Below are 17,052 nucleotides of genomic sequence, written 5' to 3' on the forward strand. Positions count from 1 at the left end.
CTGGCCTCTTTATAAACAGAGATGGCAACTTAAAGTGGAAAAATCAAATAAGACACTTGTCTTGCATCACATGATCATTCTAGTCCCTGTGGTAAGGAGCGTGAAAGAACTGAGATTATGAGGATAGGTTGAGTGAGCTTGGGCTTCTCTCTTTGGAGTGGAGGAGGATGAGAGGTGACATGATGGAGGTGTACAAGATGATAAGAGGCATAGATCGAGTGGACAGTCAGAGACTTTTTCCAGGGCAAAAATGGCTCACACAAGGGGGCATAATTTTAAGGAGATTAGAAGAAGGTATAAGGGGGATGTCAGGGGTAAGTTTTGTTTTTACACAGAGTGGTGGGTGCGTGGAACGCACTGCCAGCAGAGATTGCGGGGGCAGATACATAAAGGATATTTAAGAGACTCTTAGATAGACACATGAATGATAGAAAAATGGAGGCCTATGTGGTGGGGAAGGGTTAGATAGATCTTAGAGCGGGATAAAATGTTGGCACAACATTGTGGGTTGAAAGGCCTGTACCGTTCTGTAGTGTTATATATATATATATATATATATATATATATATATATATATATATATATATATATTTGAGATACTATGTTAATATTCTTTTTACTAAAATATGTATAAATTCATTGTAAATTTCATTTGACCCTCCAGGGCTCCAGAAATCTTATTTAAGCCAGAGATGATTGGAAAGGATCATTATGGAATTCATGAGAGTCTTCTCCGCTCCATTATTCTCTGTGATGTAGATTTGAGGAAAACCTTTGTTGCAAACATTATTCTTTCAGGTAAGTTGACTGATCACCTGGATCAAAATAATGTCCCAATTATACAACATCACTTAGTAGGCAGTGATGTGTAAATAGTATATAAATATTATAAATACTTATCTTTTCAGAATACATTCAGGTTATGAAAAATATTTAGCACGTTTCTTTGCTGTTTTGTGACGTTGCATGCAGCTGCCTTGTCCGCCATTACTGATGCATTTGTGCAATTCATTTCCCGTCTGAGGTTGATTTACCTCACACTCGTCATAGATTGAGCTATTGCCTACTTCAAAGAATATTATTATTACAGCTCAGGAAGTTTTGACCATTTTTCAAAAGAGAGGATTTGTGAATGAAGTTTCTATTATTGCTGGGCTTGTGAAAACTGTGTTTAATCTCAATTTCTAGTGAAAGACAGAAGGCTAAACAGAAGACGTTTTCTGTAAATGCTAAATAACTTGTTGAGGTAATCAGAAAGTATATCTTGGCCATGAGCTGGAGTGGTCTTTCAACCACAGAATGAGGAGAATGAAAAGGCAATCAAGGTTTTACAGTTGCGACAAAAAGAATGTTGAACAAAAATGCCAGAAATAGTTAGTTGGGTAGCATTCACACAGGACAAAATAAAATCAGTGCTTCAGGTCAAACTTTCATCTAGTTTGGATGCAAGGTTAAATTTTGACTTTTGACTTTCCTGCTGCCCTACCAGTGAATCTCTTGTCCAGTGCCTAACTTTCTTGGGGCTTCTCACATTTTTCCAGACCTTCCGTTTCCTCTGCACTTGTTACCAGTGCCAGTGTTTCCTTTTTGTTTAAATGTACGTACATTCTCCAGTTCCCTTTCTCATTCACTGCCTCCACCTGCTTTCCTCTCGCCCTCCTTCCCCACACCGCACCCCACTCGCACATTCTGTGTTCTGTGTGTTCTGTATTCCTTCATTCAAAATATAGAAAATCTATATGCTTTTGTTAAGGTGTTAAACTTTTTTGTAGCTTATAATTGTTCCTAATTTATCTTCTAAAGTCAATAGGGTAGTCATTTTGACAAAATGGGAAAATCATAATTATCTCTATCTTACGCCAAATTTGTGGCCTCCTGTGAGGATTCTGTTTTTCCAGAATTACTTGCAGTTCAGTTGGAAGGAGTCTTTTCCAATGGGACACAATTTTCAAACACTTTCTACTATATTGGCCTAGTAGATTCTACAACATGTGCAGAGTTTTCAAGATTTTGGTAAGCACATCATAATTGAGTTAGGAGAAGTGACGACAAAGGAAATTAGTTGCTGAATACATTTTGTTTGGAGAGGTTAGTGTTATAAATCTCTTTAATTCCCTTAAAGGTGGAAACACCATGTTGACTGGATTACCAGCAAGAATACAAAACGAAATCTCTTCCATGGTTCCTCTAGACCTGTCGGGACATGTGCACGTTACGAGCCCAGCAAATCGGGACTTCACAGTGTGGAGTGGAGGTGCTACCTTGGCGAGTTCATCTGCCCTGGACTGTGCCTGGATTAGCCAAGAAGAGTATCATGAATTTGGTCCCAAAATTGTTCATAGGAAGTGTTTTTAATGTAGAAATATTGGACAGTGTGATAAGATTTTCATTTATTGATCTTGAATGCAATAATTATTTAAGAAGTGTTAATTGACAACAATATTCCAAAATAAGGTCTATATTATTTATAGCAGTTTACAATTTGTTCCCAGATTGATCCTGTATAAAGAGGGATGTATAAACCCAGATGTATTGGTGCTTGCAGCTTGTTGTTTTAAAGTTTGTTTCAGCAAGTTCTGTTCCCATTCTTTGTGGAGACCAGAAGAGAAATGATTGTGCTGCTTCTGTATCCTGAATGCCATAAGATGGAATGGTAAAAGTTTTCGCTTCTAGCAACGTTCATTTTGGGCTTGGGTAGGTCATGATTACTAAGTGGGAACAGCTGACATCATCTAGATTGGAAGAGAATTGAAAAGATAGAAAGCAGAGAAGATTAAATGGGTTAATCTAACTTGGGGTGCCATTTTTGTCTTAACTGGCTTTTCAAAAAAGGAATCCTTGAAAGGTTTGAAATCAAACTATACATCTGCCCTCTTGTAAGAATAAAGACTTTGGCATCTGCTCAGAAGCAAGTCTTTAGTTCAAGAAAAACCTTTTGCCAAATTATTTATTTAAACAATCTAGAGCAATCTCTACCTACATTTAAAGAAATGTTTACTACACTAAGCATTACAGGAGAAGTTCTGCTTAAGTAAATGTACAAAGAATACCATATTCATTAAAATTTTCTGTAGACTCTGCAATGTTGTTTTCTATATTATTCAAAATCTGTGCCTTAGAAACAAAGTCACTGTCTAATTTGGGAGCACTGAGGCAAACAGCCCTGATTCTAACCCATTAAAAATTATCATTCTATATTGAAGGTCAGTCATGTGAATACATTTATTTAAAAAATGTCATAGTTAATGTGAAAATTGGTTGATGCCATCATTGGGCTTTTTCTGGAGAATTTGCTTTTTGAAATGTTTTATTCTGATATAAATTGACCTGAAATATTAATTCTTCAATATGTTACTTGGACATTATTTTCATGGCTCCTAAAAGCAACCTACTTTAGCCGGAAATTGTAGCCAGGTTTTGTAATGCATTACTTTGTGCCATTAATAAGGTAGAACTTGATGCCCCTTTGGAAACAATTGGCAGCTGCAATGTAAACACTGCAATGTGATCATTTTTGGGAGCTGCATTTCATTACAAAATTTGCCCCAGCATTAAGATGTTTTGCTTTTACATTGACAATAATATTAAGTCCTGATAAATGTGAAGCAAATTTGCCAAGATATCTATTTGAAACAAACCTTGTACAGCAGTTTTTTAATTTTGTAAGTAGCAAAGATAGAAAACACTGATTTCAAATTTATTTCAATCAGTAGGAACTATCCTGCCAATCCCATCCATCTGTGATATTTAAAAAAATAATTGGATGTCAAGTATGATGTGTACAAAATGTAATATAATCTTGAGCAAAATGTGTAATGGTTTTCCAGTTGTCTTAAATAACCATTGGCTGCTTGATTGACAATGCTCACTTGATCATATTTAACAAACAGAGAAAGTTACACGAGCAAGGAATTTGCAAAAACCTATTGAATTATTCATCTTTTCCTGGATATCAGGAAGAACTGCCACAAATAAATTAACAAATCCCTCAAACATTTTGTTTTAAGCTGTCCCAATCAATTTAGTGTCCGTTTTTAAAGAATTAAAAATAATTCATCATTTCTGAAAGGAAATTGATGAACATGTCCATAAAATGCAAAGAAATTATTCTGCACAGAAATGACTCCAGCTGTGTTAGTGCCAGAGTTTTAAATTTTGTCTGGGTTTAGCATTTCCAGACCCTGGTGATGAATTGCGCTTATGAATAAAAAATATGTCCTAGGTTTCTCTTTCCCAAAGACCAAGCAGTACATGTCACACTTTCCCCCAGCCCTCCTTCCTCATCAATTATTTCACACATCACAATATTACTGATGGCTGCTCTTGAGGTACTATGATGTTGTCTTACTTGCACAAAACACTCTTATTACTTGGGAATGAGAAAAGCATGCCAACCTAAACCTTGTTGCATTTCCCTTAAAATTGTGAAATCAAACTGCACAGTATTTGAAATAAAGATGAAGTATTTTTAAACAATATGCAACTGTACATTTGTTCTAAGTAAATGTATTTTTAACGTTAAACATCTTGCAGATGATTTTGAGAACTCATTGCATTGTTGCAGAGCATCTGGGGGAAAATCTTCAATTTTGCATGAAACTGAGTGGTAATATTATTTCTACAGGTATACAACTCAAAGATGGAAGTGAGGGATCTTGCAGGATTATGGGGAGAGAGCAGGACTGTAACTGCATTGTTTCTTCAAAGAAACAGAGATGCAATTGGCCAAATTAAAATGGAATACCGGCACAATTGAAGGTCACTCAGCCTTTCCAGTCCACAAAAGCAATCATATCCCCTTAGCCTTTCATAGTCATGCAATTCGTTTTCCCCAAATACTGACTGGATTTCCTTTCCAAAGAAACAACTGAATCTGTCTCCACCACCTTAGCAGGGATTGCATCCCAGGCACTAACTGCTGGCCATGTTTTTGAAAAAAAATCATGTGGCCATTCTTTCTTCCTTCAGTTATCTTCAGGCTATGCCTGAATTGGGCTTCCTTTTGCTTTTTCCTCCATTTCTAACCTAGGTTAAGAGTGGCATAACTCAAATTCATTCTGATTCTTTCTAAAGGCAAAATTTATATTTTTCCTTAAGAAGAGGGAAAAAATCTTCAGATGCCAGAAATGGACAGCAGGTCAGGCAGTATCCGTGTAGAGGGAAACTGAGTTAATGTTTCAGGCTGATGACCCTTCATCAGAATTGGTAATCGGTTTATTATTATCACATGTACTAAGATACAGTGAAAAGCATTCCATACATAATTATATTGAGGTAGTACAAAAGGGAAAGCAATAACAGAATGCAGAATATAATGTTACGGTTAGAGAGGGCACTGCTGGTAGTCAAATAAGGTGCAAAGCTCACAATGAGGTAGATTGAGAGATCAGGAATTCTGTAACTGGGAAAAGTAAGAAATCAAATGTGTTTTGAGAAGGAAGGGGTGGAGTGAACATAGCTGACAGAGCCAAAGATTTTTGTTAGACAATAATATTAATGTTATGAAATCAAGGCTGGTAGGTGGAGAAAGAATTTTGAACCATGATCTAATTGAAACGGGCCTAAGGGGCTAAATGATCTCCTCCTTCAATGTTACTCTGTTCAAGTGTATGCATCCGTACAATTTGGACCTTCTGCTGCCCAGATTCTCCCATTCACCATTATGTTTTTGTTTAAGGGCGAGGCCAAGAAAATGACTCAAACACAAAAATTGAGAGCAGCCAGTATTTTACACAATTGGCCTGCTGTACTTCCAGCCACAAGGCAAATATGCTCTACAATATGTCAGTATTAAAAGTCTCTGGTTAGTTTATCCATCTGTAATCCCAGCCCAGATTTGCCAAGTCTTCCATTAAGTTAGTTCCTGGCATAAAGAAGGGCTGCAGGTTTCCAGGTTAATTATTTGAATTAACTAATGTAGAATGAATAGCAGGAAGTCAGCCTAGGGCTAGCATTTTTGTTTTTGCTACCAGTCAATGCGGATACTTGCGCCATTAGCTTTTATCAGAAATTAATTCGCAATGTAATAACATTAGAAAATGCTGAGCAAACAGTTGACATTCAAGTCAATGACTTTGCATTAAAATTAGAAAATGGGCATATATTAAGTTGGAGAGGAGGGGGGCTTGGGGGAGGAATAAAGGGGATCTCCGTGATAGGGTGCAGACTAAGACGGAATGGTCAACACAAGAATTGACCGAGAAAGTGTGAAGAAAGCTTGCTAATGGCAGTTGCCCTGTCTAGAGGAGAAGTGAATAGGAGAATTGAGGAGAGATAAACAAGGAAACAATTAAATTATCCATTTCACACTCAGTGAATTCAGTAACTTCAAATAACCAGCTGTCACAAGTTTGGGTCAGAACCAGCCAATTCTGGTGTAAGAACATGAAGTGCTGGCAGAGTTCTGCAGATTAGGTAGTATCCGAGGGGTAGGGTGAGAGTGGTTATAATTGGTATTTCAGGTCAAAGATCTTTCACAGCCTGGGGCCTTGGCTCCATTTCTTTCAGATGCTGTCTGGCCTGCTGAGTGTTTCTAGAATTTTCTATTTTCTCGTTTCTGCCATGTTTTGCTTTGCAATCACTCTCCAGTTCTGATGTGACTCTGTATTTTTCTTCCAGACAGATGAGCTGCCATTGACAAACCTTCTGGATGACACAGATCGGTGTTCACTATAAAACTAAAAAGACTGCAAATGCTGGATATCTGAAATTTAAAGAAGAGAATACTGAAAATGCTCGGAAGGTCAGGCAGCATCTGTGAAAGAGGAGCAAGTCTGATGTTCCAGATTGAGGATCCTTTGTCAGGACTGGAAAAGAGAGAAAATAAATTAGTTTTAAGTTACAGAGAGAGTGGGGGAGCCATGCAAAGGACAAAGGGAATATATCTCGTAGGGCATGGCCAGAATTGTTGGTAATAAACTGCTGATGAAGCAACTAAGGTATGAGAACCATTTTTAAAAAATTTTATTTACAGTGTGGTAACAGGCCCTTCCGGCCCAACGAGTCCGTGCCGCCCATTTTTTTAAAACCCAAATTAACCTACCCGTATGTCTTTGGAATGTGGGAGGAAACCGGAGCACCCGGAGGAAACCCATGCAGACACGGAAGAACGTACAAACTCCTTACAGACAGCGACGGGAATTGAACCCCGATCGCTGGCGCTGTAATAGTGTCGCACTAACTGCTACGCTATTGTTGTATTTGTTGTATCAGAACCAGCCAGTTCTGCTGTAGCTTATCCATCTATAAAAATCACTCAATTTTTCTCCCTCCGCTGATGCTGCCTTATCTTCTGGACATTTCCAACAACCCTGACATGACTTTCACATCTTTTATGTATCCCTTTGTTTCTCTTCTCTCTCTCTTTCTCCCCTCCCTCATGAATATATCAAGCAGATAGCTTCAACAATAGTTTATTCCCACAGTAACCTATCAGATATTCCGTTTGTCCCCTCCATCCCTCCTCAATACACGACTAACCATTTTCCCCTCTCTTTCACGGTTCTGATGAAGGGTCTTTGACCTGAAACGTTAACTCAGTTGCTCTTTGCACAGATGCTGCCTGATCTGCTGAGTGTTTCTGGCATTGTCTGTCTTCATATTGCTGTCCACTTCTAGGTCTCCATGCATTCACAGACGTTCCTATTGTAATTGGCTTATTATTGTCACATGTACCGAGATACAGTGAAAAGCTTTGTTTGCATACTATCTAGACGGATAATTCCATACATACAGCGATTGGGGTTTGATTCCCATCGCTGTCTGTAAGGAGTTTGTACATTCTCCCGTGTCTGCATGGGTTTCCTCCGGGTGCTCCGGTTTCCTCCCACATTGCAAAGACGTACGGGTAGGTTAATTTGGGTTTAAAATGGGCGGCGCGGACTCGTTGGGCCGGAAGGGCCTGTTACCACGCTGTAAATAAAATTTTAAAAAATTTAAGTAAGTACATTGAGGTAGGACAAAAGGAAAAGCAGTAATAGAATGCAGAATGTGGTATTGCATTTACAGAGAAATTGCAGAGCAGGTAGACAAATAAGGCGCAAGGGCCATGACGAGGTAGATTGAGAGATTGTTTCCTGTTGTACAAGAGATCCATTCAGGAGTCTTATAACAGTGGGATAGAAGCTGTCCTTGAACCTGGTGGTACGTGTTCTCAAGCTTTTGTATCTTCTGCCCGCTGGAAGTGGAGAGGAGAGAGAATATCTGGGGTAGGTCTCTGCAGTTTAAGACATAACTCTTTTCTGATATTTCCAACATTAACTCTATTACCCTTTCCACGGATGCTGTCTGACCCTGCTTAGTATTTCCAGGACTGTTTTGCTTTATTTCAGATTTATAGCATCAGCAGTTCTTCGCTTTTATATTCAACAAGTGTTAAGCGCAATACAGGGTTGAGAATACAAAACCACCAACTACAACCAGAAGACCACTATTACCATGTTTAAATGGAAACACGCTCTTCAGAGCTGTGATGACGTTCTGCGTCGTTGTCCAATCAGGATAGTCGTTGGGTGTCTGTCTCCAAGGTAACCGAAGAGTTACATTGAACAACATCGCGGGGCCGCGGTGTGTGGAAGCCGGCGAAGGAGCCGCCTGAGCTCGTAGTGAGTGTATTAAAGCAGGTACTGAGTAGCTGGGTGCCAGGAGTGCGAGCCAGAACTAATCGTTCGTACTCTTTATCTTTTTTCTGAAGCTCCAAAATGGATCTGACACAGGCGGAATGTGTTATTAAGAATATAATCCGGGAAATCGCCCAGGAGTGCGCTGATAGAGGACACTCCATCTCCGACACCCTTGTGGCATTCATGGTGAGTGCGGCAAGGTTAATTGTATCCTGATAAGAACAATGAAATTAGAAGTCGGAGTAGGTTTGGCGGACTCTTGAGTTTGCAGTGTCATTCAGTAGATTATGGCTGATGAAGAGCAGGAGTTTTCTTCCCCCCCCCCCCCCCGTCTCTCCCCCCCCCCCGTCTCTCCCCCCCCCCCGTCTCTCCCCCCCCCCCCCCCCCCCCCCCCGTCTCTCCCCCCCCCCGTCTCTCCCCCCCCCGTCTCCCCCCCCCGTTCTCACCCCCCCCCGTCTCCCCCCCCCGTATCTCCCCCCCCGTCTCTCCCCCCCCGTCTCTCCCCCCCCCGTCTCTCCCCCCCCCGTCTCTCCCCCCTCCCGTCTCTCCCCCCTCCCGTCTCTCCCCCCTCCCGTCTCTCCCCCCTCCCGTCTCTCCCCCCCTCCCGTCTCTCCCCCCCCCGTCTCTCCCCCCCCCGTCTCTCCCCCCCCGTCTCTCTCCCCCCCGTCTCTCTCCCCCCCCGTCTCTCCCCCCCCCCGTCTCTCCCCCCCCCCGTCTCTCCCCCCCCCCGTCTCTCCCCCCCCCCCGTCTCTCCCCCCCCCCGTCTCTCCCCCCCCCCCGTCTCTCCCCCCCCCCCGTCTCTCCCCCCCCCCCCCGTCTCTCCCCCCCCCCCGTCTCTCCCCCCCCCGTCTCTCCCCTGACTCTCCGCCCCCGTCGTCTCCGCCCCCTTTGTCTTTCCCTATTCCTGTGGCTCCCTTCCCCTGCCTTGATGACGTGCCCATCTCCTCTCCTCCCCTCCCCCATCCTTTATTCCATGGTCCACTGCCTTCTTCTACTGGATTCCTTCTTCTTCAGCCCTTTGCCTCTTCTACCTATCACATCTCAGTTTATTACATCTTCCCCGCCCCCACCCCCACCCACCTGCCTTCCCCCATCACCTGGACTTGCCTATCACCTGAACTCATCTATCCTCTGCCTGCGTGTGCCCCTCCCCATCCACCCCACCTTCTTATTCTGGCTTCTGCCCTCTTCCTTTCCAGTCCTGATGAAGGGTGTCGGCCCGAACCGTCAACCGTTTATTTCCCTCAATAGATGCTGCCTGACCTGCTGAGTTCCTCCAGCATTTTTTGTATATTGCTCCTGATTCCAGCATCTGCAGAATCTCTTGTGTCTCCAAGAGCAGGAGTAGACTACCTGACCCCTCCAAGCCTATCCCATCATTCAATTGGATCATAGGCGATCTGCCCCAGGCCTCAACTTCTGTCGCCGTATCCCCATAGCGCTTTTTCCAAATATGTACCCTTCTCCATAAATATTTATCATCCTCCACTTTAAATATCTCTGGTGATCTAGCCTCCATAACACTTCGAGGTAAGAGAATTCCAGAGATTCACCACCTTATGTGAGAAGAAATTCCTATGCACCTCAGTTTTAAATAACTATCCTCTCAAATCCTCCTTCCTGCCAGATTTCCATAAAATCAGATTCCCCTTTGGTTTAAAATCTATTTATCTTGGTCTCGAGTGTGCTGTACAACTCAGCATCCACAGCTGTGTAGTGTATAGAATTAAATGATTACAACTCCTTGAGAGAAGATGTTACTCCTCATCTCAGTCTTAAATAGTTGATGCCTTTTCCTGAGAATGTGTCTCTCCTTCTGGACATCTCCACCAGGGAGGATATCCTCACGGCCTCTAACCTGCTATGCCTCCTCGGAATCTTACATGTTTCAGTGCAATCACCTCTCATTAAACTCAAGTATAGGCCCATTCTGCTCAATGTTTCTTCAGAAGACAAACTCCTCATCCATGGAGGGTGCGATCCTGTGTGTTTACATATGGCCTTGTCAATTTTGAAATAGTCTCCTTTGTAGCAAGTTTTCCGTACTCTTTTCAACAATGCAAAATCCATCTTTCTAATCAAAAAGAAACAGAATCTTTGCACAACTGGTGCAAGATGTGAGAGAACGTTTGCATTCCCCATTGATCAAGGACCTGCTACCGATGCTCTCAACCTGCTTGATGCTCTCAGTATGTTCCACTGTGGGCAGTAGGCATGATGAAGGCTGAGAGCTTGTGCACAAGTTTCATGCTGGGCTGACTAAATTGAGCCATCCCTTCCATATTTTGGAAAACATACAGAAGGGGGTGCAGCAGACCTGTTCAGAAATCCCGTCACTGTAAGCTGATAATAAAGCTCTGGTGCTTCTGGTAGATCAGAGCTGAACTCTGTCTGTGATCTCAGCCCAGTTGCCCAGGGAAGCTATTTTCACTGGTGGGGTCACCCAGAACAATCTTAGAAATAGAAGTAGGCCAACCAAAGGGGGAATCCATTTATTTTCAATCAAAAGTAAATAGAAATCTAAAAATCTTTCCCCCAAAAGTTTGTCAATATATTTAATTGAAATTTTCAAGCTTTGAGATTGTTTTAAGTCTGTCAAAATATATGAATCAAAGGTGGATGAAGGAAGTTGAGCTGCAGATCAGCAGTGATCCAGTTGAATGGCAGAATAGGTTTGAGAGGCCATGTGGGATTATTCTCTTCTTGTGCTCCAAAAAAATTATATTTTTACTCAGAGCAACCTTGTTAATTTGTTCCATGCAAAATGTTCACACATACACTGTCACTAAATAGAACATAGAACAGTACAGCACAGAACAGGCCCTTCGGCCCATAATGTTGTGCCAACATAGCTAATCCTTCCTACCTACAAAATGCCCATATCCCTCTATTTTCCTCTCATTCATGTGCCCATCCAAGGCCCTCTTAAAAGCCCCCAGTGAATTTGCCTCCACCACCCTATCAGGCGACGCATTCTATCATTAAAAAATCTACCCTTCACGTCTGTTCTGAACCTACCCTCTCTCACCTTAAATGCATGCCCTCTGGTATTGGATCGCTCAATAATGGGGGAAAAAGATATTGCTTGTCCACCCTATCTATGCCCCTGATAATTGTTTACACTTTTAACAGATCACCCCTCAGCTGCTGCTGCTCCAGAGAAAAGAGCCCAAATTTGTCCAGCCTCTCCTGATAGCACATGCCTTCTAATCCAGGCAGCATCCTAGTAAACCTCCTCTGCACCCTCTCTAAAGCCTCGACATCCTTCCTATAGTGAGGTGACCAGAATTGCACGCAATACTCTAAATGCAGCCTAACCAGAGTTCTATAGAGATGCACCATAACAACTTGACTCCTATACTCAATACCTCAGTTAATAAATGCAAGCATTCCATAAGCCTTTTTAACCACCCTGTCTACCTGTACGATAAGATAAGAGAGATAAGATATCTTTATTAAACACATGTACATCAAAGCACACAGTGAAATGCATCTTTTGCATAGAGTGTTCTGGGGGCAGCTCGCAAGTGTCGCCATGCTTCCGTTGCCAACACAGCATGCCCACAACTTCCTAACCCGTACGTCTTTGGAATGTGGGAGCCACTTTCAATGAGTTATGGACTTGCACCCCAAGGTCTCTCTGCTCTTCAACACTGTTAAGGGACTTGCCCTTAAGAGTGTACTGCCTCTTGACATTAGTCCTACTAAGGTGCAACACCTCACATTTATTCAGGTTAAACTCCATCTGCCATTTCTCTGCTCACATCTGCAAATGATCGATATCACGCTGTATGCGTCACCAGTCTTCTACACTATTCACAACTCCACCAGTCTTGGTATCGTCTGCAAACTTACTAACCCATCCATCAATGTACTCATCCAGGTCATTTATGTACATCACAAACAGCAGAGGTCCCAGTACAGATCCCTGTGGAACACCACTACTCACAGGCCTCCAGCCCGACTAAGTCCCTTCAACCACCACCCTCTGTCTTCTACGGGCAAGCCAGTTCTGGATCCACACAGCCAATTCTGCACTGACCCCATGCATCCGAACTTTCTCGATTAACCAATTATGTGGGACCTTGTCAAATGCCTTACTGAAATCCATATAGATGACACCCACAGCTCTACCTTCATCAATCTCTCTCGTCACCTTGTCATAACATTCAACCAGATTTAGTAAGATACGACTGGCCCCGCACAAAGCCATACTGGCTTTCCCTAATCAAGCCATTGGATTCCAGTTGCTTGTATATCCTATCTCGAAGAATTTTCTCCAGCAATTTCCCTACAACTGACGTGAGACTCACTGGTCTATAGTTCCCCGGATTTTCCCTTGTTCCTTTCTTAAATAGAGGAACAACATTAGCCACTCGCCAGTCCTCTGGGACCTCACCCGTGGTCAAAGAGGACACAAAGACACTGGTCAAGGCCCCAGCAATTTCCTCTCTTGCCTCCCTCAGCAACCTGGGGTATATCCCATCAGGCCAGGGAGACTTATCCACCTTAATACTGTTTAGGAGACCTAACACTACCTCCTCCTTGACCTCTAAATGCCCTAACATGTTTCCGCCATCAGTTCCAATTTCTGCGTCCTGCATGTCCCTTTCCTGGGTAAATGCTGAAGAGAAATACTCATTCAGAACCTCACCCACATCCTCTGCATCCAAACATAGATTCCCTTCGTTATCCTTAAGTGGTCCTACCCTTTGCCTCATTATCCTCGTATTCCTGACGTAGGTATAGAATGCCTTTGGATTCTCCTTAATTCTACTTGCGAAGGACTTTTCATGGCCCCTCCTGGCTTTCCTAATTCCTTTCTTGAGTCCATTTCTAGCTTCTTTTTAGTCCTCACGTGCTCTGTCTGATCCTAGCTTCTGATGCTCTACATACTTGTCCTTTTTCTTCTTGACTAAGTTCATCACTTCTCTGGACATCCAAGGCTCCCTTATTTTCCCATTCATGTCCTTTCTTTTAACCAGGACATACCTATTTTGTACCCTATGTATTTGATCCTTAAACCCTTTCCACATGCTCGACTTGGACTTGCCAGCAAAAAGGTGTTCCCAGTTTACTCTACCTAGTTCCTGCCGTGTGCCTTCATAATTAGCCCTGCTCCAATTTAAAACCCTCCCACTAGCCCCATACCTACCCTTATCTATAGCTATCCTGAAAGTTAATGAGCTATGTTCACTGTTCCCCAATTGCTCACCCACTGATAGGTGAGTCACCTGGCCAGGCTCATTACCCAACACCAGGTCCAGAATAGTCTCTCCCCTTGTTGGACTGTCAACATGTTGATTTAAGAACCCCTCCTGGATACATCTAACAAATTCTGCCCCATCTAACCCCCTTGCACTAAAAAGGTTCCTATTTATATAGGGAAGTTGAAGTCTCCCGTGACCACAACCCTGTAATTTTTACCCATTTCCCTAATCTGTTTGCACATCTGTTCCTCAATGTCCCAGTGGCTATTGGGAGGTCTATAGTACATCCCCTAGAGAGTGACTGTACCCTTCCTATTCCTGAGTCCTACCCACATAGACTCTATGTGTCCGAGCACTCCATTATGTCTCCCCGGAGTGCAGCTGAAAAGTTATCTCTAATTAGTATTGCAACTCCTCCTCCTCTTTTACCCCCTCTCTATTCTTCTTAAAACTTCGAAACCCTGGTACATCGATCATCCATTCCTGTCCCTTCCTCAACCGAGTCTTTGTAATGGCCACAACGTCATAGTTCCATGTACTGATCCATGCTCTAAGTTCATCACTCTTGCCCATAATACTCCTAGCATTAAAGTACAAACACGTCAAACCATTCGTCCCATCACATTTGTCATTAGGAATCTGCCTAATACTACATTCCCTGACATCAGCCCTCCTGCCCGTTTCCTAACTTACTGACCTGTTGTTCCGGTTCCCATCCCCCTGTGAAGCTAGTTTAAACCTTCCCCAGTAGCATTAGCAACCCTCCCTGCCAGGATATTGGTTCCCCTCCAGTTCAGTGTGTTACTGATGTGTTACTTATCTGTAAATATCTGAAGCAAAGGAATTATTTATAAACCAATTTTATGATCTTTATTTTCCTTTAATTTTCCTGTTGACAGCTATGTAATCTAAGTAGGAAGACAGAGTTCTGTCCTACCTGCCACGCTCTTAAACTTCTAATGCTCCAGCCCTTTAGTTACCAGGTGAATCAGAGAACTCAAATTCTATTTTCCTCATGTCAAGTAAGATTGCAAAGGACTGACATCAATCGTTAGGCTCTAATCTTTGCAAGGTTAGACTTGCAGAACAAATCCAGGACCTTCCTTAACTCTATATCTTGTAGCGGACCGGATGGTGCATTCACTGCCAAGTCATCTTGGGATGTTATACTTGGAATTTTAAAACAAGAGCTCTCTGTGCATATTTCTGTAAGAACATGATGGGAATGCACTCCTGGGAAAGCTGAGCGCTGGAGATGCTCATTTAATCCAGTGAGATTGTTTTTCTTAAAGTTATGTACAAATACTTATTTACTTTATTAAGAGGCTTACTTTTTAAAATCTAACATAAGGGAAAATAAAAACTGATATATAGAGAAAATATCCCATATGAATAAAGATGCAAGACCTGAAGTTGAACAGTAAATATGTTTTCAAACAGGTTAAAGCTGTTGTTCTGGATCCAAGATATGAGTTCAATGTGGATAGAAGACTCACAAAGACCGATGTGCACAAGCTCATCACGGTAATCATTAATATCCACTAACATTGCCCCTGCAGCGACTAACAGGAATTGCTTTGTTATCCACTTATGTTTTACTTGTGTTATTTTCTTCTCCCAAAGCGGGAAATCTTTCTGCTTCCTCTTCCCTCATCACTTTTGTTGATCTTTCTCATGTGAACATAATCGGTGACTGGTGATGATCCATTCTACTTTAGGACTAGCCGTGGCCGAGTCCAAAATGCTGTTTCCTTTTCACATCTATTCCAGCTCCAGCAGAGTTGACCAGGTAGCTACCGTAGGGCAAGGTATCCATCAGGGACAGGTTGCTGCCAGGGCTTATTGTGAGCAGGACTATCACAAGAAGCCTCAGAAGATTCTGGGAGCAGCACAGGCTCTGTGACTCCTGTAACAATAGACATGAAGTGTAATTTTATTAAATAAGTGGAAGAAGTAAAACAAAATATAATACAGGATCTTCAAAAGAACTTCTTAAAATTGCAGTTATTATCAGAGGGAGATCTATCCAGGCACACACTAATCCCTGGTGCCAGGCCCAGATACAGCCGGGCTCCAGGCCGATAACAAGTGGGCCGTGAGGACCAGGAACAGTAGAGCAAATTAAGTTTTTAACTCGCCTTCAGTCACATCCTCCACAGCACTCCTCCTGGCCACCACGTACACAGGACTTTAGGGTAAACTAGGTGATGCTTTCTCTAACTGCTCCTGTTAAAGAACTGTGACTGTTCTGGGGATCCCCAGCCCCTACTGTTATGGCCACTGTTGGTTTTAGGAGGGAGAATTCCATTTCAACGATATATGGAACAGGCAACTTTTGTTCATATACAGGAAGTCCTGTAAAATACAAGATCATTGGCAATGCTAATAATGAGCCTTGTGGATGGTCACAATAATCTTATGATTAAAGCTTTTACCTATCTAACTGTGCAGAGATTTAGGACTCCTGAACAAAAATGGAAGTCCAAGACTTCCACACAGCTGCTGATGAGATGACTTCTGTCAAGCATTAGACTCCTTGTGCCTGGGAAGTTTACACACTAAACCTGCCCAAGTCTCTAATAGGTCATTCATTTTAGAGTCATAGGATTGTACGGCATGGAAACGTGTCCTCCATCCTAACTCTTAGGCACATGAATATGCTGAGAATGGAAGGATATGGACTTGTGTAGACAGAAAGGACTAATTTAGTAGGTTTTTAATTACTAGTGTAATTAGTTTGGTAAAACATCATGGGCCAAAGGGCCTGATCCTGTGCTGCACTGTTCTATATTGTATGTTTAAACTCATCCATGCCGACTGTGATCCCTATCTAAGTTAATCTCTTCTGCCTGCATTAGGCCTGATCCCTTTACACCTTTCCCATCCAAGTATCTGTCCAAAGTTAAATTTTAATCGAGAAAATTGGCTGGAGAGGGATAAACAGGAACAAGCTAATTTCCTATCCTTAATTTAATTGTTAATTAGTTTCCTTGTGTTTTAAGTTCTTTATTTATTGCCATTTAATATTCTAACAAGACATTCACAAGCATTCAGTTCTTTTGACAGCCCTTAAGCCCAGGGCAGAGCTTGAGGAGCTCTCAAAGAAATATGGCAGGAAGTGATTTTTCAATTAAATTTTTCACAATTGGACAGACTCAGCAATGGGCTTTGTCTTGCTAATAAGCTGAGAGTCAACTTCCCAATGGTAGATTACTACCAAT

The 17,052-nt window shown here is 42.3% G+C and overlaps 2 protein-coding genes across 3 annotated transcripts in view; both read left to right on the forward strand.

The window, feature by feature from the left end:
• LOC127574807 (uncharacterized) overlaps positions 1–4,470 on the forward strand; it is a 64,160-nt gene extending 59,690 nt beyond the window's left edge. Inside the window, exons 22-23 of one of the 2 annotated variants that reach the window (XM_052024180.1) lie at positions 665–798; positions 2,123–4,470. In XM_052024180.1, the coding sequence (XP_051880140.1) occupies positions 665–798; positions 2,123–2,355 (367 nt within the window). In that variant the 3' untranslated portion in view covers positions 2,356–4,470. The remainder of the gene's footprint in view (positions 1–664; positions 799–2,122) is intronic. The other variant, XM_052024179.1, reaches the window with a different exon arrangement.
• A 4,080-nt stretch (positions 4,471–8,550) lies between these two features.
• Positions 8,551–17,052, forward strand: part of cfap206 (cilia and flagella associated protein 206) — a 32,335-nt gene continuing 23,833 nt past the window's right edge. The window contains exons 1-3 of the mRNA XM_052024183.1: positions 8,551–8,603; positions 8,693–8,807; positions 15,272–15,355. Of these exons, the coding sequence (XP_051880143.1) occupies positions 8,700–8,807; positions 15,272–15,355 (192 nt within the window). The 5' untranslated portion in view covers positions 8,551–8,603; positions 8,693–8,699. The remainder of the gene's footprint in view (positions 8,604–8,692; positions 8,808–15,271; positions 15,356–17,052) is intronic.

Source organism: Pristis pectinata, chromosome 10 (assembly GCF_009764475.1).
Source record: "Pristis pectinata isolate sPriPec2 chromosome 10, sPriPec2.1.pri, whole genome shotgun sequence".
NCBI lineage: Eukaryota > Metazoa > Chordata > Chondrichthyes > Rhinopristiformes > Pristidae > Pristis > Pristis pectinata.